This window comes from Amyelois transitella, chromosome 28, assembly GCF_032362555.1.
Source record: "Amyelois transitella isolate CPQ chromosome 28, ilAmyTran1.1, whole genome shotgun sequence".
NCBI classification, from domain to species: domain Eukaryota; kingdom Metazoa; phylum Arthropoda; class Insecta; order Lepidoptera; family Pyralidae; genus Amyelois; species Amyelois transitella.
Genome location: NC_083531.1, coordinates 5,533,300 through 5,555,298, shown reverse-complemented (window position 1 = coordinate 5,555,298; position 21,999 = coordinate 5,533,300). Strand labels below are relative to the sequence as shown.

The window sequence follows — 21,999 nt, the reverse complement described above, 5'->3', positions numbered from 1 at the left end:
GCATTTGTCTGGCAGTCGGCATCCGTGGCTTGATTGACCTTCGAAGAGCTACAGGTAGTGTATAAGAAGCTTACATTCTCTGCAGTAAGTACACATAGTGCCAATTAGAATAAAGTTATTACAAACCAGCAGGCTGTTACGGCTTTGCCGGTGGTTCGTACCTAGCTTCAAATACCCTCAGATATTTGTATGTGTGTACCCTCAGATATTGAACCTTAATTACAGTGGTGAAAGAACTTTCGTAATAGGTTCAGTTCAGTATCTTCCAAAATTAACCATAACAAATAAAGTTACAAACATAATCTCTTATAATAGGTTTCTACTAGTTGTAAGGTCTTATATATAAAATTCCCGTGTCACAATGTTCTGAAGACTGTCTAGTCTATATAGTATGATTGTTTGAGTTTTACAATACTTTTTTTTTCTTTTAATCTCATTAAGTCCTGAGAAAGGGTTAAGTTAAGAACATAACTTGCCAATGACGAGTATTGGACTCTTGTAAAATACTCCTGAAGATGTTGGACTGTGACAAAGAAAAAAGAAGAAAGAACGACGTGGAGTGGCCAGGGACCACACCAACGTCATGTTCAGTACATCACATTGGTGTGGTCCCTGACATGTCTGTGTTTGTGGTACGTCGCAAGAAGATATCTATCTATCTAATATATTTAAATGAGCAATTCTTGTATATAAATAATCAGGATCTCAGAAACGGCTTTAACGATTTTCATGAATGAAAGTTACTGATTAGGGGCTTTTCGGCTCAAGGAATTGATTTATCAAGGTCCTAGGTTCGAGAAAAGCTCGGTTCCCAAGATTTATAAACAATTTAAAATCCATGTTTTAAGAAACTATATCAGTGCCGTCTCTGGTAGACCGAGCAAAGCTTGGTCAACCGGGTACTTTGTAATTAAGTATGTAATTATAAAGGCTAACTTTTCTTTTAAGCGATGAGTTATACATGGTGTCTGGTAAATCATGTTACAGAATGAAATGAGGTACTTTTATTTTTATCATTTGCTGTGTGGTTCCTGCCACTTTAGAATTGAACCACTCCATATCTTCCCACTGGATGTAAAAGGCGAGTAAGGGAAAGGCAACAGACTTGGGATTCTTCTTGTCGTAGTTTAGCAACCTTTCACTATTTGAATCTCAATTCCATCATCGTCAGATTTAAGTGATGTAATGTCTACAAGTAATACCTTGTACCAAAAATAAATCTATTCTATTCAATAAGCATAATGCGGTTTTCAGTTCTTTTCAGACTGTAGGCTCTGTCTTCCCCGAAAGGAAGAGATGCGAAATAAAAGGAGAAAGAAGTGCTAAATAAAACGCAAGACTACGCTTAAAACAGCGTTAATTGCAGTTAGTCTTTAATAAATATAATTTTTGTTAACTATTTATAACTATTTATTATTACAAACTTTTTAAGTATACATTTTCTTTTATATTTTGTTTTGTCACTTCAAATATAAATTACTTATTCGACTGTTCACGAGTTTTATCAATAAAAAAAAAAAAAGTCGCTATTTTAGTCTGTTTGTCTGTATGCTTAAATCTTTAAAATTACGCAACGGATTTTGATGCGGTTTTTTGTAACAGATAGAGTGATTCAAGAGGAAAGTTTTTATGTATAATTTTTTCCGAATTTTGCACCCGTGCGAAGCCGGGGCGGGTCGCTAGTATACAATAAAAGATAGAACGAAATTGAAATTCGATATGTATGTTCCTCGTGAATGATATCCACGCCTCTTCCCCCGAGAGGTAGGCAAAGACTACATCTTTTGTCTACCGACAGCGCCATCTTATCTATTTCCCAGAACTTATCAGGAGTGGACACGCAACGATTTAAAAAAAACTACTGTGGCGACATCTCTACGCCACACGTCACAACAGATAATCACACAACTGTCAATCGTTGCTAAGGAATTGACGCGCTCAGCCAATAGCAGCGAAGAATCTCAATCGCGATTACAGATTTCATGTTTTTGAGCATAAATACGACCTCCGACTCAACATCGTCTGTCGCGCTGTTCCCCAGTCATCAGATCACACCGAGCCTGGCGGAAGATCTTCCCTAGTGGCGGTCGAGCCATAATCATCGCTCTTGCTACACTACTTTTGCTTTTTACCCAGCTTTTTGTGATCACGAAGCGAATGCCGCTTCAAAGACGAACTGTAATAGAAGCGACGTTGACACACCTCGCACTTGTGCGGCTTTTCCTCGCCGTGGGTCCTCCTGTGGTTCACCAGATTGCTCTTCCGACTGAACTTGCTATGACACACATCACATTCGAACGGTTTCTCACCAGTATGAAGTCTCTGATGCTTCGACAAATAACTCTTATTTATAAAACGTTTCTCACACACGTCGCATTGATAAGGCCTCTCGCCCGTGTGCGTTCTGCGGTGCGTCACAAGATTGCTGTTCTGTATGAACTTACTGTGACACAAATCACATTCGTAGGGTTTCTCACCCGTGTGGATGCGCAGATGAACGTTCAGTGCGCTCTTCTCGACGAACCTGCGTTGACATATATCACATTTGTAAGGTTTCTCGCCGGTGTGAGTTCTCAAGTGTACTGTCAAGTTGCTCATCTGACCGAATCGAATGTGACAGACGGCACATTCGAACGGTTTCTCACCTGTGTGAATTCTGCGGTGGATCGTCAGATGATTCTTGATTCTGAATCTCAAATGGCACATGTCACATCCGTATGGTTTCTCGCCCGTGTGGATCCTGTAATGAAGGCTCAAGCTGTCGGTTCTCATAAAACTTTTCTGACAAACGTCGCATTGGTACGGCCCCTGACCACTCTGGCTCGATGACTTGACTCGAAAATCGCGCTTTTTTCGTTTGGTTTCGATTTCTTCGGCTGGTGTCAGTGTTTCAGCGCCGGATGAGTCATCTGAAGCGGCATCTGTAATTAAAAGACATAACTGAATTAACAAATTATGCGCTGTGTTGTTACCGGCACTAAAGATTAAGACCACCCTCATATCTTTCCCATGGATGTCGTAAGAAGCGACTAAGGGTAGGGATTAATTTGCTTGGGATTGTTCTTTCAGCTGTCAACTATTTGAATCTCAATACCATCATCAAGCCATTGAGCTGAATGGGGCCTTTTCATCTTTTCAAGGCTGTTGGCTCTGTCTACCCCGCAAGGGATAAAGACGTGAATATGTATGTATAAATAGAACAAGTAGGATTGGAAAGAAATAGTAGAAACATATGTGCCCAGCTAACTCAGTTGATCATGAGATGAATCCGATGAATGTCATCTAATGTCGGGCACGACTTCTGGAGTCAGCATCGAGACGTTGACCTCCTTAGACCAAAGGCGAAGGCCCGGCGCTAATATAGGGCTCCCGGGCGGAGAAGGGACGCAGGGGATACCGCAGCGACACGACATCACACATATTCTCTCGTCTACATTGTATTCTAACTTTGGATATTTGTGAAGTTGACGTTGTTGAAGAAAATGCTGCAGTGCAGTTTGTTACCGCTTCTTCTGCACTGACGCCTTGGAAGCGGCAGTAAACTTAGTTTTAAGTAATTTATTTGACGTCAACCAATGTTGTGAAACCAAAAGATTTGACAATTATTAAGCGATATGAAGTATCCTATAATAATTATTTAAAAAAAATAATTTGAATTTGACATACCTTCTGTCCCTTCGTCCCCCTCTTTATAATCTGTCTCTCCCTTCACCACTCTCAGGGGGTCCTCTTCGTCAGCTTCGAATTTCACATCATGGATGTTCATGAAAGACTCGGTCGGGGACTGTTGAGAGTCTGCAAGAATGAGGACTTTTCACTCCAACAGTCCCATACACACTACCTTTGCACATATTCGTGTATTTTATTTATTGTATTCCAAGAAAGTGCCGCGTAATTCCCGGCACCAATTAATAAAAAAAAAAAGAAAATGACCAATCCATCTCATTCCCATGGATGTCGTAAAAGGCGACTACGGGATAGGCTTATAAACTTGGGATTCTTTTTTTTAGGCGATGGGGCAGCAACCTGTCACTATTTGAATCTCAATTCTACCATAAAGCCATATAGCTGAATGTGGCCTTTTAGTGTTTTCAAAACTGTTAGCTCTGTCTACCCGGCAAGGGATATGATTAAACATATGTTTATATGTATAGATATCTATCTATACTAATATTATAAAGCTGAAGAGTTTGTTTGTTTGAATGGACTGATCTCAGGAACTACTGGTTTGAATTGAACAAATTTTTTTTGCGTTGAATAGGCCGTTTATCGCGGAAGACTTAAGGCTATATAACATCACGCTGCAACTATAAGTATCAAAGAAATAATGGAAATGTGAAAGAAACGGGGAAAATTGTTTATCCTTGAGGACTTCAATGATGCCCAAAATAACTATGTATTCCAAGCGGACAAAGTCGCGGGCACAGCTATATGTAATATAATTACCTATATACGGGACAAATTACACAGATTGAGTTAGCCTCGAAGTAAGTTCTAAACTTATGTTACGAGATACTAACTCAACGATACTATATTTTATAATAAATACTTGTATAGATAAAAATCCAAGAACCAGAACAATCAGAGAAAGTTCGTTTCTCATTATGCCCTGGCCGGGATTTGAAACCCGGGCCCTCCAGTGTCACAGACAAGCGCACTACCGCTGCACCACAGGGGCCGTCAAATAAACTTACCATATGGTTCATTTTTTATATAAGCATCCACATCCGGTTCTAACTCAATCTCTATTTTAACAGGCAGTGGAAGATCCGCCGTGCTGGTCAGAGATCCGCACTGACCATCAGCACGGTCCATCGCGTCACAGATTCCTGCAAACTTTCAAAAAAATAAAACTGACCACCATGGTCTGTAGAGTATTTGTACTTGTGACCAGAGATGATGGTGTTGACTTAGGAATAACTGGAAGCGTTTCTCGAAAATCTTCTGAGAGTATGAGTAGAGCCCATTTCAGAGTTCTTTCGCAATTCTTGTTATGTTCTGTCTGTGGTTTCTAATGATTTTTTATGGGCCATAGTTAATGTGACCATTTTTTTTTGCGTCATAGCGGGACGCTTACCGGAATTTTGTACATAAGTAAATAAAAAATATACTATATACTTATATTATAAGTTAATTATGAAAAGTTATCTATACATTATAATAAAACAGTAAAAATATTTCTGTTGGTTTGTTTGCAAAACCCGGACATTTTTGCTCTCACTGGGGACCAATGAGTTATGTAGGTACATTTGTTTTGAGTGCTAACCGATGCTCCTACAGAGAGAGAAAACATCCTGAGGGAACCTGTCAGGCAAGTGGATGTGTTACCATCATCCAATAAGGGTTAGATTCCCCCGCAAGGGTTGCGGAGGTCAGATGGTAGTACTTTTGTGTAAAAAAAGCTGACTCACCCAAACTAGGAATAATAATTGAGGATGTACCAGGCCTCCTATTATAAATATATACATATACAGTAGGGCCTCGGTTATCCGGACTGTTGCTAATTCGGTGATCGCTGTAATCCGGCGGGTTCGCGGGAAGTGGGCGGGGGTAGGTGCGGGCTTCAATGAACGTTTGTTGTTAGTCTTTTGTTTAGTGTAAATTTAAATGTGTGAGGAAGACGAGCAAGATGAGGGCATTAGCATTGAAGTTCCCGCCTCCAAAAAAGTGGGTAATTCAGAGGCAGCAGGAGCTTTAAACACTGCTCTAAAATGGGCTGAACATGACGAATTGGATACCCACGAAGTTATGTTTCCCCATCGTCTTCGAGACCGAGCTTTTGAAATGAAGTACAATTATTAACAGAAGAGTATTACAGACTTTTTCAAGAAAAATGAATGATAATGTGATATTAAAATTGTTTTTCTTAAATGTATATTACTTTTAATTATGGCATACTATAATCCGGATGCCTCGATAATTCGGCAAGGGTCTTGTTTTTGCCTCTCCTTGCCTCTCCGGATTACCGAGGCCCTACTGTATATATATATATATATATACGGGATATATATATATATATATATATATATATATATATATATATATATACGGGACAAATTACACTGATTGATAGATAAACATCCAAGACCCAGGTCAATCAGAAAAAGTGCTTTTCTCATCATGCCCTGGCCGGGATTAGAACCTGGGACCTCCAATGTCACAGACAAGCGTACTACCGCTGAGCACAGCAGCTGCCTATTCAGAGTGATGAGGATGCAACCAGGACTAAAGCCAGGTGGAAGAAGATGACATCACTAGTTGTATATACATAGGTATCCTCTTAGTTTTGGTTAATGGTTACCTGGCTGTCTTGTATTACTATAAAAGCATCGGTTAGCAATCAAACTAATATAAGTTCTCAGCACGTATCTCAGTAAAATTATTAATTGTTCATATTTTACGTGTTTACGACTGAGCTGATCACCGCGAAATTATACGTAGAATGGAGTACAGGTAAGGACATAGGGTACTTTTCACGTGATTAAAAGCTATTAATATCCTCAATAATATTATAAAAGTGAAAGTGAGTTTGTGTGTCAGTATTCAACATTAAAATCACTCAATGAATTAGTATCAAATACGTCGACAAGAATCTTCAGTTATTAATATAAAACAACTCAATGTTGATTTGGTACTTACGTCACCTTACACTGAGATCTTTAAAAACCAAGTTAATTATCTTCAATTTGGGCTTAACTCACAGTTTATTTATTGTTTTATTTCATTCAATGAAAAATGGTAAATATTCCGGCATCTACCGTTGGTTGGGTGTAATTTGCACTGCCAACTGTTTCTGATGAAAAAGCGCTAAATAAGACCTAAAAATAATAAAACGGTAGATTGCTATAACGTTGATTAATGGCTATGATTTCATAACACTATCTTTTTATTAACAATATAGACAATTTACTCGAGTAGGTAAAACATTAATTAATTCGTCGGCAATTAGTACATAGTTTGAATAAATATTACTTCCTCAACGAATTTTTTTCGCACCTTCTGTTTTTACATTCCAATTTTTCTCTATAAAATCTTAAAATGTCAGACTCTGTAGCAAGGCACAAGCATCGCAACTTTTGTCACGCGAAAAATTATCGTCGTCCCGTTTTCGTGCGATAAAAACGGCGTCGCGGGTGTCATGCTTCGGGAGCATATTATTGGAAAGTAAAAACCTCAGATAAAATATTCGCCGCCAGTCAATTATTTCGATCGCTGACCGCTAAATAATAATTGCAAGATTTCGCGCCGAATGTTTTAAGATGACAACACTGATGTTTAGTAGTCTTGTCACTTGTCAAAGGGTCAATAAACTCGTTGCTGATTCCTCTTCGAGTCATTTTAAAAGGAGGTGACAGAGGCGTGTGTTGTTTGTACGCCAATCACATTCGGCTCACATATTTTTTCCCGATGGGGAAGGCAGAGATAACATTTTTGTACGGCCCATGCATTCTTCTATCGCTTCATCCAGCACGTTGTTTTAGGCGTTAGCGTATAAAATGAATAACTAATTGCCCAATGGTAGAGGTCATCCTATAATTGTTCAAATATTTAGTTGATTGGGAGGAGACAACAGAAAATACTGCTAAATTGCATAATTTATTTTAGTAAAAAAAATTCACTTTAAAAAATGCTACAAAAATATGCCCGACGGATCTGCCCGTCAGTCGTGCCTACCGGACACATCCATACGTGTCCACTTGCCACGATCCCTGCATACTTCTTTCATGCCTCTTTTCACAGGCTCGTCTTTAGAGTACTTTAAACTAAATCTCTCGCCATAAACGTGCCCCGATTTTATCAAGGTAACATCCCATTCCAACATTCATGTATAGTTTTTTCTTCAACCTTTTAAAAATATGACCCAAAAAAATTTCCATCTACATTCAACTAATATTTTTACAATGAGTTTTCAAATGCCGCGGCAAACTTTGTTTCGAACCAAAGCTACGTCCACACTCGTCACACGTGAAAGGTTTCTCGCCGCTGTGAATTTTCCGGTGCCTACATAAATCGCTCTTAACTTTGAACCTCTTACTACAAACATCACATTCGTAATTTTTCACATCAGTATGCGACCGATAATGATTAGTCAAATGACTGGACTGTTTGAACTTTTTATGACACACGACGCATTCGTAAGGCTTCTCGCCAGTGTGAGTTCTACGGTGAGTTTTCAAATGTGTATTTGTGCAAAATCTGCTTTGACAGATGTCACATTCGTGCGGTTTGTCGCCGGTGTGGGTCCTATAGTGTACTGTCAGCCGACATATTTGCTGGAAACGTTTGTGACAAACATCACATTGGTGCGGCCCCTGACCACATTTCTTGGTTTCTCCATTGGTTGTTTTTTTTTCATTTTGTTTCTGATTCCCAGCTACCGATGTGACAGTTGAAGTAGCATCTATAATTATATAGGTACATTAAATAATCAGAAATATATCAATGGCAAGAAAAATAGAACCACTCCTATCTCTTTTCTATGGATGTCGTAAAAGGCGACTAAGGGATAGGCTTATAAACTTGGGATTCTTCTTTTAGGCGATGAGCTAGCAACATGTCACTATTTAAATTTCAATTCCATTAAAAAGCCATATAACAGAACGCCTCGCCTTTCAAGACTTTTCAAGCCTGCTTCTGATAATGGCGTGATATGTTGAACTATTTATGTTACTGAACTATCATTAAGATTAACCTACACTAGTGTGAATATAGTGGGAAGGCCTAGACGAACCTATCTTGATCAAATTAAGGACGTCCTGGCAAAGAGTCAGGTCAAGAGTACCCGAAACCGCCGAACTTGCATGAAGAGAGTTATGAATCTGGATGAAGCGAAGGAAGTTTGTAGAGATCGTGGCAAGTGGAAAAATGTAGTCTCTGCTTACCCTTCCGGGAAAAAGGTGTGATTTCATGTATTTATGTTATTTTAATTATATGAAAGCAATTTAAATATATTATCAAATGATTTAAATAAGAGCACACTTATGCAGCCACACAGTATAGCGTTTATTTTTTTGAAGGGAAGAAAAGATACAAATGACATTGACACATAGTCACCGTAATGGAAGGCGCCAAAATTTAAATATCCAACAATTTATTTATGTATGAACTAGTGTGTAAAGTGTGAACGTACAAAAATTACCTTCTGCTCTGAAAGGGAGGGGAGGGGGCGCCTCTCTGAGGTCCGGGTCCTCGTCGCTAGGTTCCAATTTCACGTCGTGATAAAACGTGAATGGCCCGTGTGGTGGCTGCGAACAATCTGAAAATACTCGTATCTATATATTGCCCTTACTAAAATCAGAATCCCAACTAACATCACAAATGCGGAAGTAAGTTTATTTGTTTGTTACTAAAACAATCTTATTGAAATTTTGAGTATATATACTTAAGTCTGGAGAAGGACAAAGGGTACTTTTAGTACATACAGTCACGTCTATATCTCTTACGGGGTAGACAGAGCCAATAGTCCCGAAAAGACTGAATGGCCACGTTCAGCTGCTCGGCTTAATGATGGAATTGAGATCCAAATAGTGACAGGTTGCTAGCCCATCGCCTAAAACAAAGGATCGCAATTTTATAAGCCTATCCCTTTTTTTCCTTTTACGACATCCATGGGAAAGAGACGGAATGGTCCCATTCTTGTGGATGGATGTCGTAAAAGGGATAGGCTTATAAACTTGGGATTCCTCTGTAAGGCGATGTGCTAGCAAGCTGTCACTATTTGAATCTCAATTCCATTGCTAAGCCAAACAGCTGAACTTCGCCTTTCTGTTTTTCAATAATATCCGCTCTGTCTACGCCGAAAGATATATAGACATGACTATATATGTGTATGTCAAACGAAAAAACAAAATATCCAAAAACTGGCCTAAACTCACCGTCATCCTCATTTTTAATGTACGAGTTGACATCTGGTTCTACCTCAACTTCAATCTTCACTCGAGGTGATGGAAGACCCACAGAGCCGGGCAGAGATCCACAATGACCACCAGCCAGGTCCATCGCGGGCACTGATTTAGCTGGGAACTGTTATCTGAAGCATTTGACAAATTATGACAATTATTAAGCGTGTAACAATATGAAGTATCCTACAATAATGAATAAAAATTTTGAATATTTTTAGTTTTGATGTGTTCATGTAGGCCTTCCCACTCCGACCTTTCCCTCCACACTCTCTTCGTATATTTGCTTGGTAAGCCTGCTTTCATTCATCTTCTCCACATGACAAACCATCTTAACATACTCTTTTCTTTTCCTATTACTTCTTTCACATGACATTCCCTTATTACGCTGTTTCTTCTACGGATTTATTATACATATGTAAGGATGAATATGGATACATATGAAAAAACAATAAAAGTAAGTACAATCTCGAGTTAATTTGACAGCTTTATGTGCAGAAAACTGCGTGTGTTGCAAAATGACGACAAATACATTATGATATTTATATAGTTTTACGTTATTCCGATTTCACTAATTGCTTCAAAACTGGGCCTAACTTAGTCGTGATAAGGGCTTAGGATTCCACTTCAAACATATAATACAACTTTTGTTTAAAACAGAGAATAAAGTTATTAAAATGTACGTTTGCGGAGCTGGGAACACTTTTTGACAACCATATAATTTGTTGATTGATTGTAAACCTCACTTTAACGTAGCAAGCGATGTTTTTCTTTTTGTACTCACTTGGTTTCTTTAGGGTCTTAAACTTTAGATACTTCATATTAAATAATTGCAATGGAAAATTAAAAAATCCATTTGTTTGACAACATTGAAATCTGCCTGAAAAGTGACAAAACAACAGAAAATGTTGCCAACCTTGCAATTTCGCCGCTAGATCTAGTGCTTTTTTGAGTAAGTCAGCGCTCAAAACTTGAAGTTAAGTACGCATTAATATTACCAATTTAAGGCTTTTCGATTAAATCTCAGACAGTTTCTGTGGTTTGAATTCGTATCGGCAACCAAAAACGTCTTTTTCTATTAATCACATCCACACACCATTAAACACATCTTGCGCTTTTCAGTTCCTCGTTAGCGCATTTTCAAGAAACATTGAGTTAAATGTCAACGGCACCTGTCATATCAATTATCATTTTCTGGCCGTCACATTCACGTTTCTATGTTGTGTTTTCGTACCTACCTATCTGTTGTTTACGTTTTATAATGAGGGCAGGAGGGACATGATCGTTTCTCTTTTATTGTGTGTATTGTCTGTGTGGCATCCTCATAAAAACTGTTAAATAAATGAAAAGCACAAACTAAATAGAAATCGTGGGAAGAGTACTACGTTTGTAGTTAACTATTTAATTAATTATCCGCAATGCGCCGAGTCCGAGATGGTCAGTGTGGATCTCTGTACAGCACTAGGGCTGTGCCGGCCGCTGTTGAGGTCAAGACAGAGCTAAAGTCAGATGATGATGATATTGAAAACGAGAAACCAAATGGTATGTGTAAAATTTTTACTATTTTATATTAAATGTGGATGAAGCTGCAGAAATATGCAGGGTTTCTGGCAAGTAGTGAACTTGGTGTGAAGTAATTTATTTGGTGCCAACCAATGTTGTGAAACCAAAAGATATGACAACTATTTAGTGATGTTTGAATGTCCCACATAATAATGCATGAAAATTTTGAATTCCATTCTCTATTTTATGTTTAATTATTATCTTTAATATAGTGCAGTACATGAAAAATATGTTATTGAAGAAATTAATTAATAAAATGAAATATTATGTACAACTTAAACAATTTATAATATTACATACATTTTACATTGTCGCAAATAAGTGCCTCGGTAATAGCATGGCAGCACGGGTCAATTTACGTTGACACAATAAATTTTACAAATGGACTTTGAAACTAAAATTTTGCTGATGATGATTTTTGTTCAAACAAAGAGTCATTTATTAAACATGTGTACATTTTACCACGTCTTAATATTATAAAGTTAAAACCTTGAAAGGACTGGAAGAAAGCTACATTAAATCATTTATTTTCGTAAATGTAGTAATGAAAACGTGTAAGTAACTTTTGGAGTATCACATAACTGATAATATTCCAGTTTTATATATGGCAAGTGAAAAGTTACCTCTGCCTTCCCCTCCAGGAAAGAGGAGTGATTTTATGTATGTATGAATTTCTGATCAATCATGTTAAAATTAATTTTCTCACTTCATAACTGCTCACTTAAAACTTTGGTTCAATGTCCATCACAGGTATGTGGTTTATCTTATGTAGGTTTATAATATTTATAACATATTTATGTATATAAATATATAGACAATAGAATAAGCAATAAGTTAACTCAGCGCTACCTGCTAGTCTTTTCTCTGGTTGAGGTTTTATTCACAATTTCCAAAATATTACTTGGAACAGATCGCGTTTAAAAATAACAGTCGCCTTTCGCTGCTATGTTTTAATTACGTGTAGAATTTGCTGTAAATTATTGTGATGCAATAAAGAAACATACTATATTGTATTTTATGGAATTTCAGGACTGCAGCCATCAGATCTCAACAACACGCATGATATTAAATTAGAAATAATTGAAATTTATCATAGAAGCATGATGCAAAGTAAAAAACAAAAGAGTAAGAATGCAAAAGGTATGTTCTCTTTTTGAAATATTAACATAATTTACCACAAACATATATAAATATAGAATAGAATAGATTTATTTTCAAAATTGGATACAAGGTATCACTTATTGACGTCACATAACTTAAATCTAATTATAACTACTACCGCTTCCAAAGCGCATGTGTAGAAGAAGCGGCGGAACAAACTACACTGCAGCATTTTCATAGGACGTCAATTTACAAATATAGATCTCTTAAATCTAAATCGTGGACGAATGCACATTGTCTACATTAAAAAACATGTATGAATGTAGAACTGATTATGTCAATATGAATATTTCGTCAAATAAAATAAATATAAAATAAAATATGTACATACTGTACAAATTATGTCAAGATCATGTCAAAAATACACAAGCATTTAAGAGGCCATTATGTCCAGCTCGGGCCACACATGTTTATCATTAATATAATCATCCGTGCTGTAATAGGCTTTCCTACAAAGCTCAACTTTAATATACTGTTTGAATTTTCTATCATTCATTTCAAGAACACTTTTTGGTCATTTATTGTAAGTTGAGTCTAAGTTTTTCCTAACATGCATGATGTTATCGAATATGTATTGGGAGGGCAAAGTTAAAATATTTAGGTTTTTGAAAAAATCTCTAAGGGAATCTCTTTGTTTAAGACCGTAGATATATCGAATTGCCCTTTTTTGTAAAATGAAAATAGTTTGTATGTCTGCTGCTGATCCCCAAAGCAGTAGACCATATGACATTAAACTATGAAAATAACTAAAATATACTAGCTTAGCAGTTGCCACATCCGTCAAATGCCTAATACGACGAATAGCGTACGCTGCAGAACTAAGCCTTTTAGAAAGTTTTAAAATGTGAGCATGCCATTTCAAATTTGAATCTAATGTTATTGTAACCTAAGAAAGTAGTACTATCAACAAAATCTAATCTTTTACTACGTATACTAATATCCACATTTGCCTGCCGCACATTGGGAAGTGTAAACTTAATGCATTGGGTCTTATTTGCATTTAACAGTAAGTTGTTGATTGTAAACCAGTTAGAAATGGCGACTAAAGTGCTATTCACATCATCACAGATATCGCTACGGCGGTTCATTTTAAAAATTAGTGACGTATCATCTGCAAACAACACGATGCCAGTCTGTTTCTCAATCATGTAGTCATATCTTGCGTGGTAGACAGAGCCAACGGTCTTGAAAAACAGAAAGGCCACATTCAGCTGTATAACCTAATGATGGAATTGAGATTCCAATAGTGACAGGTTGCTAGCCTATCGCCTACAGGAAGAATCCTAAGTTTCTTAGCCTTATTACATACATATATATATACATACATATATAATTGCGTCTTTATAAGGCCACGTTTAGCTGTAAGACTTAATGATGAAATTAAGATCATTATGATGACAAACTTGTATTTTCAGGTGGCACTTTATTGAAAACTGTTAAACGGGAACCAGCTGAAGATATTTCAACTAAAATGAAGCTAAAGCAATGTGAAACTTCAACGAGACAGGGGCGGCACCAATGTCGTATATGTCTATCTTGGTTCACTGACAAAAGGGCATTAATAACTCATTTAGAAACACATTTTTATGAAAAAGCATTACCGCGTGATTTTTGTCAGCAACAATTGAAGGATGAGTTCCGAGTGACAGCACATTCTGACGTGAAATTTCAGTGTGATATTTGTCACAAAATATTTTCACATGAAGACTATTTAAAACGACATTTACTGAGGCATAATAAAAATATTTTTTTTGAGTGTAACGAGTGTCAACGACGATTTGCCTATAAGGGTTCATTGAAAATTCATTTGAGGACGCATACCGGCGAGAAGTCTATTGAATGTGAGATTTGTCACAAAACATTCAGATATAGTTCAGGTTTAAGATTTCACGTTAACACTCATACCGGTGCGAAACCTTTTACATGCGATTATTGTAATAAGAGTTTTGGTGATAAGGGATGCTTAAAAGTTCATATAGAGACGCATTTGACAAAAGAGAAATTACACGAATGTAATATTTGTCACAAGTCGTTTGAGTTCAAAAGAGGTTTAAGTACTCATTTGAAGACACACACGGTAGAAAAACCGTACCAATGTAATATTTGTTTAAAGCGGTTCGGTTTGAAAGTATATTTAAAAGCACATATTTTGAACCACTCTCATGAGTATCGTTATAAATGCAACATATGTCAAAGTTCTTTCAAAGAGAAAGCTAAATTAAAAATTCATGTTAGAACTCACACTGGCGAGAAACCGTACGAGTGTGATTTTTGTCACAATAGGTTTAGGCGTAGGGGTCACTTGGTGCAACATTTGAGAACGCATACAGGCGAGAAACCTTATAAATGTGACGTTTGTCACAAGAGATTTTCAAATTTATACTTGCACATGCGCACGCACACAGCCGAAAAGCCTTATCAATGTCACGTGTGCGAGAAACGGTTCACACAACCCGCGCATTTGAATTCACACGTGAAAATACACAATGCGGAGAAATCATACGAGTGTAATGTCTGTCATCGTCGTTTCAGATTTAAGGGTACATTGAACATACATTTAAGAACACATTCGGGCGAGAAGCCATACGAATGTGATATTTGTCAGCGGCATTTTATCTGTAGTTCATCTCTGCAATATCACTTAAGTACTCATGGCGAGAAACCGCACGGGTGTGACATTTGTCACGTGCGATTCAGAGCTAAGATTTCTTTGGTAAGACATCTTGAATGTCACGCTAGTGAAGTAATAATGTAATGATTAAGATAGGACTTTACTTTAGCACATGTTTCTATTAAGGACAGGACAAGGAACAGCGTGATGAGGGCAAGTTGTGATGTGAAAGAAAATATAGTGCATACATACATGTACATAATCACGTCTATATCCCTTGCGGGGTAGACAGAGCCAACAATCTTGAAAACACTGATTGGTGACATTTAGCTATTTGGCTAAATGATAGAATTGAGATGCAAATAGTGACAGGTTGCTAGCTCATCGCCTAAATGAGGAATCCCAAGTTAATAAACCTACCCCTTAGTCGCCTTTTACGGCATCCATGGGAGAAAGATGGAGTGGTTCTATTCTTTTTTCTATTGGTGCCGGGAACCACACGGCACTATATCCCGCTATTTGTTCGTTATTTTGTCTTAGCCGTTCGGCCGCTGACCTGACGCCCTTTACAGATTATGGTTGACAGTACAGTACATTTGAACATTAGTTAATTTATTTTTGTTGTACTACATACGTTATACATCTCTGAAAATGAAAATTTGACAGAATCTCCTTTAACGATCTAAGTTACATGATACTTTGTATATGGCGACATCACTACGCAATAAGTTAGAACAGCCAATCACGCGACGATTTCAGCCAATAACAGCGAAGAGTATAAATCGCGCAAGCAAATATTTCACGGATTGGAGCATATATACAACCTCCGACACAGCATCGTCGGAGTCGCGGTTCCCCAGGCATAACACCTGAGTTGGCGGTAGATCTTAGCTTTAGTGGCAGTCGAGCCTCATCCATTGCTCACGCTACATGTATGTATGTGTGTGCCTTTTGATAGGAAATCTATATGTATGAAAATTTCAAATAAATATTAAATTTATATGAAATTGTTTTTATTTAATATACTTACCTATTTGAATCTCAATTCTATCATTAAGCTATACAGCTGAACGTGGTCTATCAGTCTTTTAATACTGTTCGTACCTGGATGAGGTGATTAAATGCATGTACCTATTAACAGGGATCATTTTAGTGTTGCCCATCTATAGTCCACTATCGATAGGCTATTGATATTTGAGTAAAAACAATAGTATCACTAGGACTATCAATAATATTGATACTACTGCTGTTGACTGTCACAACTAACTATCGATAAAAACATTGGTATTGAAGTGTTCCGGCATCTATACGCCCCAAGTCACAAAAATAAAATCCCGCGGCACTATCAGCCAAAAACAGCGATTGCAGGCATATATACAACTTCTGATACGAGATCGTCGGAGCCGCGGTTCCCCAGGCATAACACCTAGCCTGGCGGAAGATCTTCCCTTTGTGGCAGTCGAGCCCGGTGGCGTATAGATGTCGCCACAGCTGTCTTTGTTGCGTGGTAATTTTCTCTAATCTCTATTTTCTTTTGGTAATGTTTTCCATTTTCCCGTCGTGGGCCTACTGGAAGAAATTTCTCTGTTAATAAGTAGAGCCCGTATACTAAATTTCTCTTACAGCTTGATCTGGCGCTTTTTGACTACGTATTGCTCAAAATCCGATGCTGCGCACATTATTGGCAGTTTTAAAGTTAAATCGAGCTTAAAAATGGAATTCACGAGCAAACCTAAAACGTCCTAAAATTGATTCTAAAGTTGACAGACGATGATTTAGTTTTTTGCTTGTTATAATGCCACACTAGGCGTCTTTCGAACGGGTAAGCCCATCATGCAGGTATTAGGCACATGCTATGTGGCTTATTGTCTCGTAGTGAACTACATTTCCTAAAATTGTAACTACTTGATTCAATCCTAATCACTGACTTTTATTTGGTAGTGAAGTGACAAAGATAGATTAAAAGTTGTAAGAATTTGACAGCTACTTTCATTCTCTTCGCGCTTTTTATTTTAGGATCGATGCCGCTTTTTCATCGGAGACAGTTGGCAACAGTGGTGACACATTGTTAGCACATTTTTGGCATATTTCTTTTAGCAGAACAGAACATAAATATAATATTACAAAAATAATATAAAGTGTGCTTGTATATTTTTATTACAGACAAACAAAAATTTATTTGCAATTATTAATGTTTTGCTTGAAGTTCGTCAATGTGTTACTAGATCTAAAGATATCAATCTTTAGACATTATACATTAATATCTGTGAATGTAAACATTGCAGACCCATGTTTTAGAAAGTCTTACATCATGAGCTGACCAGGAATTGAAGAAAGAAGAATTTAGCGTCGATGTAGGTACTTGTGTTTGGAGAAAACTTAACAATATACTTAACTTTATTATAAATTTGATAAAAGATGTAGACTCTGCCTACCCCGGCAGACTACATATTTTTTCAGGGAAAGAAGTGTGTTTTGTTATGTATGTATAGTACCAGTGTGAGTGGTTGCATCAGTAAGGTGCTTGGTCAAAATGCAGTTGCAAATAAAGGCACTGGTTCAAATCCCATTACAGCCATGTATCAATGATTCTTTTCGAAGTTATGTACATTAGTTTGCTGGCTAACCAATGCTTTTACAGTGAGGAAAAACAGTGTGAGGAAACCTGCACATACAGGCAACCAAATGTGTAATCATATGTAACCCCTGTAAAGGTTACGGAGGTCAGATGGGAGTATTGAAGTCTTTCGTGAAAAACCTGACTCACCCAATCCAGGTTACATGGTCAAAGGCATACTCAGGCTGCTTTCCAGAGTGGTGAGGATGCAACCGGGACTTAAACCCGGAAGAACAAGAAGTAAACTATCAATTTACCATTTCTATGCTTTCAGATAGTTGTTGAACCAATTCCATAATGGATCGTGACGAAGATCAGTGTGGTTCTCCGCTGAACTCTGAGACTCTACTGCTATCTGTTGTTAAGATCAAGATAGAACTAGATGATGAAGCAGATGCTGACTCGGGTGATCAAAATGAGGAATTAAATGGTATGCCTTTAATTTTTTTTAATTATATAAATATATATGTGACAAATAACATGATTGAGTTAGCCTCGAAGTAAGTTCGAGACTTGTGTTACGAGATACTAACTCAATGATATTATAATAAATACTTATAAAGATAAACATCCAAGACCAAGGCCAATCAGAAAAAGTACTTTTCTCATCATGCCCTGGCCGGGATTCGAACCCGGGACCTCTGGTGTCACAGACAAGCGTACTACTGTTGCGCCACAGAGGCCGTTAAGTTATGATTATATATTTTAATAGTTGTATCCACTATAGTGGTTGTAAGCAGATTATTTATTTTCTTAATTAACATTAACCTCTCTCACATCTCTGTAAGTTCCTTGTTGCACGCTCCACAGAAGTGTTTTGGGGTCCGGGGTCAGCCACTTTATTGGTTGTTGTACATACATACATACATAAAATCACGCCTCTTTCCCGGAGGGGTAGGCAGAGACTACCTCTTACCACTTGTCACAATCTCTGCATTACTTCCTTCGCTTCATCCCCATTCATAACTTACTTCATACAAGCTCAGCGGTTTTGGGTACTTTTGACCTGACCCTTTACCAGGACATCCTTAATTTGATCAAGATACGTTTGTCTAGGTCTTCCCACTCCGACCTTTCCCTCCACACTCTCCATGTATATCTGCTTAGTCAACCTGTTTTCATTCATCCTCTCCACATGACCGAACCATCTCAACATACCCTTTTCTATTCCTGTAACTACATCTTCTTTCACATCACAACATTCCCTTATCGCGCTGTTCCTTATCCGGTCACTCAATTTCACACCCATCATACTCCTTAACGCTCTCATTTCCACTGCATTTATTCTGCTTTCGTGCTTCTTTTGCCATACCCAAATGGTTGTTGTATCAACTATAAAAAGCAGACTAAGGAGACCAAGACAATAGTCTGGAAAAGACTAAACAGCCACATTCAGCTCTATGGCTTAATGATGGAATTGAGATTCAAATAGTGACTCTTAAGTAAGCTATAACCCGCAGTTTCGCGTACTTAAATTTAGCGCCACCTACTAAAAGCAACGAATTTAATGCCATCTTAATAAAAACGACAAAGTTAGCACTACATACAAAATGCAAAGAATTTAACGCCACATACATACATACATAAAATCACGCCTCTTTCCCAGGCAGAGACTACCTCTTTCCACTTGCCACGATCTCTGCATACTTCCTTCGCTTCATCCAAATTCATAACTCACTTCATGCAAGCTCAGCGGTTTCGGGTACTTTTGACCTGACCCTTTACCAGGACGTCCTTAATTTGATCAAGATATGTTCGTCTAGGTCTTCCTTTCTTTATTTATCGCCACCTACAAAAGAATACAGGTTTTTCGCTAATCCCACGGTACCTATAGTTTTTACGGGGTTGAAAGGTTATTAAACCCTAATGTCCTTCTCCAGACTCTTAATATAGGATAGACGTTATATTTCAAGAATATTAATTCAGCAGATAACGCGTGAAGGAGTAACAAATAAACTCAGTTTCGCATTTATATTCCTATGGATTTTATTTTGGTCCCTAATAAAGATTTATTAAATAATTTTTTCAGAGTCACCATCCTTCATGAATATACATGATGTGAAATTTGAAACATGTGATAACGACAATCAGAATCTATTGAAACGTGAAACGAGCGTGGACACTAAGAAAGAGGTCACAGAAGGTAATATTTCTTCTTCTAACTGAGTTTGAAACTTTGGTGTTTAAAACTGCAAGTATTGAACTTTATAGGTTTCAAACTTTATAAGTGCCTTTAGGTTCCCGGCACGAATATATAAAAGAATGGGACCACTCCAACTCTTTCCCACGGATGTCGTAAAAGGCGACTAAGGGATAGGCTTACAAACTTGGGATTCTTTTTTAGGCGTTGGGTTAGCAGCCTGCCACTAATTGAATCTCAATTCTATCATTATGCCAAATAGCTGAACATGGCCATTCTGTCTTTTCAAGACTGTTAGCTCTGTCCACCCCGCAAGGGATATAGACGTGACTATATGTAGGTGTATGTATTAATTAATTGATTGTCACAAATCACAGATGCTACTTCAGCTGACACAGCGGGAATTGAAGGAAGTACAACCGACAGAAGACAGCGAGAGTCCCGACGAGAGTCAATAACACGGAGTGGTCAGGGACCACACCAATGTGACGTTTGTCAAGAACGCTTTGCTCAACGCCGTAATTTGACACTACATTATAGGAAACACAATGACGACAAACCTCGCATATGTGAAACGTGTCATACAAGATTTGTTGATAATAGTTTTAAAGGAAAACCTAAGGAAACTCATATTGGTGAAAAAAAATACAAATGTGACATGTGTCAATGTCAATTTATTGACACTAATGGCGTCTCTGACTACCGAAGTTCTCACACTGGTGTAAAGCCGTATAAATGCGATGTGTGCCAAAAAAAATTCAGACAGAAAAGTAGTTTAACAGTTCATCGCAGAATTCACACTGGTGAAAGACTCTACGAATGTAATACGTGCGGCAGTAAATTCAACAAAAAGGATACGTTAATTAAACACAGTAGATCTCACACCGGCGAGAAGCCTTACAAATGTGAATTGTGTGACAAAAGTTTTTCCAGAAAATATGGATTATCGGTTCACAGTAGAATTCACACTGGCGAAAAACCTGTCGAGTGTCCATTTTGCGATAGCACATTTCGTGAGAAGAAATGTTTAGCTGTCCATCTCAAAACTCATACCGGCGAAAGGCCTTATAAATGCGACGTGTGCCATCGGAAATTCATTGAGAAAAGCACGTTAATAAAACACGTTAGAACTCATACCGGCGAAAAACCATTTCAATGTGATATATGTAGTAGTAAGTTTCGACAGAAGAGCGTGTTGACAGCTCACCGTAGAACCCACACGGGTGAGAAGCCTTACGAATGTGACGAGTGTCATAGCACGTTTAGACGGAGGATATTCTTAATAAATCATCGTAGGACTCACGCCAGCGAGAAACCTTACGAATGTGACGTGTGTCAACGTCAATTTTATCATAAAACGTCTTTGCTGCGTCACGCTCGCCGTCACAGAAAACAAATAAAAAATGAGTAATATATATAATATAGAATAGAGGTACCCGAAACCGCCGAGCTTGCATGAAGAGAGTTATGAATGTGGATGAAGCGAAGGAAGTGTGCAGAGATCGTGGCAAGTGGAAAGAGGTAGTCTCTGCCTACCCCTCCGGGAAAGAGGCGTGATTTTATGTATGTATTATTAACCTTGACATTGGCAAAATCGTCGTTTTGTTGAACGATGGAGCCTTAATATTAAAAAGTGAAGTAATATACATTTTTGTTTTTATGTTTATCACCTCAAGGCAAGTTCAGCCCCGCATACATACATAATAGTCACGTGTACATCACTTGCGGGGTAGACAGAGCCAACAGTCTTGAAAATACTGAAAGGTCATGTTCAGCTGTATGGCTTCATGATGATATTGAGATTCAAATAGTGACAGGTTGCTAGCCCATTGCTTAAAAGAGAATCTCAACTATATAAGCCTATCCCTAAGTCGCCTTTTACGACATTCATGTAAGATAAGATCTCTGTGGCGGTTGAGCCAAATCATCGTTCCCGCTATGGAAAAAACAATACCCATCCTTGTTGCGCCGTAGTCGGTTAAAATGTAAGGGAGGGAAAATAATAAAG

At 37.8% G+C, this 21,999-nt stretch overlaps 2 protein-coding genes across 5 annotated transcripts; one reads left to right on the top strand and one right to left on the bottom strand.

Moving 5' to 3' along the window:
* Positions 1-1,375: 1,375 nt before the first annotated feature.
* Positions 1,376-10,808, bottom strand: LOC106142744 (zinc finger protein 239). Of its 4 annotated transcripts, none has more exons than XM_013344616.2 (6): positions 10,684-10,808; positions 9,876-10,030; positions 9,140-9,256; positions 4,695-4,829; positions 3,667-3,795; positions 1,376-2,921 (listed from the first exon to the last, which is right to left on the bottom strand). In XM_013344616.2, the coding sequence occupies exons 2-6, from the start codon at positions 9,997-9,999 to the stop codon at positions 2,116-2,118; spliced, it is 1,311 nt and encodes a 436-aa protein (XP_013200070.2). In that variant the 5' UTR covers positions 10,000-10,030; positions 10,684-10,808; the 3' UTR covers positions 1,376-2,115. The 4 variants fall into 4 exon arrangements, with proteins under 4 accessions (XP_013200070.2, XP_013200073.2, XP_060808210.1 ...); XM_013344619.2 differs by lacking the exon at positions 10,684-10,808 and adding an exon at positions 10,497-10,611; XM_060952227.1 differs by lacking the exons at positions 9,140-9,256; positions 9,876-10,030; positions 10,684-10,808 and adding an exon at positions 6,640-7,871 and having other exon boundaries at positions 4,695-4,836.
* Positions 10,809-11,107: 299 nt separating this feature from the next.
* Positions 11,108-21,955, top strand: LOC106142732 (zinc finger protein 420). Its single transcript, XM_060952179.1, has 6 exons — positions 11,108-11,441; positions 12,492-12,602; positions 14,039-15,375; positions 18,140-18,281; positions 19,881-19,994; positions 20,369-21,955. Exons 1-6 carry the CDS (start codon positions 11,318-11,320, stop codon positions 21,400-21,402), a joined length of 2,862 nt encoding a protein of 953 aa, XP_060808162.1. The 5' UTR covers positions 11,108-11,317; the 3' UTR covers positions 21,403-21,955.
* Positions 21,956-21,999: the final 44 nt, after the last annotated feature.

Bases quoted from the DNA above. Each gene is read 5' to 3' on its own strand.
- LOC106142744 (XM_013344616.2), bottom strand. From the start codon at position 9,999: ATGGACCTGGCTGGTGGTCATTGTGGATCTCTGCCCGGCTCTGTGGGT. The intron at 4,830-9,139 runs GTAATTTTTGTA...GAAAGTTTGCAG, and splicing joins CCTCCCTTTCAGAGCAGAAG to GAATCTGTGACGCGATGGAC. The intron at 3,796-4,694 runs GTAAGTTTATTT...TCATTCTTGCAG, and splicing joins TATAAAAAATGAACCATATG to ACTCTCAACAGTCCCCGACC.
- LOC106142732 (XM_060952179.1), top strand. From the start codon at position 11,318: ATGCGCCGAGTCCGAGATGGTCAGTGTGGATCTCTGTACAGCACTAGG. The intron at 15,376-18,139 runs TAATGATTAAGA...AGTTGTTGAACC, and splicing joins ACGCTAGTGAAGTAATAATG to AATTCCATAATGGATCGTGA. The intron at 18,282-19,880 runs GTATGCCTTTAA...TAATTTTTTCAG, and splicing joins TCAAAATGAGGAATTAAATG to AGTCACCATCCTTCATGAAT.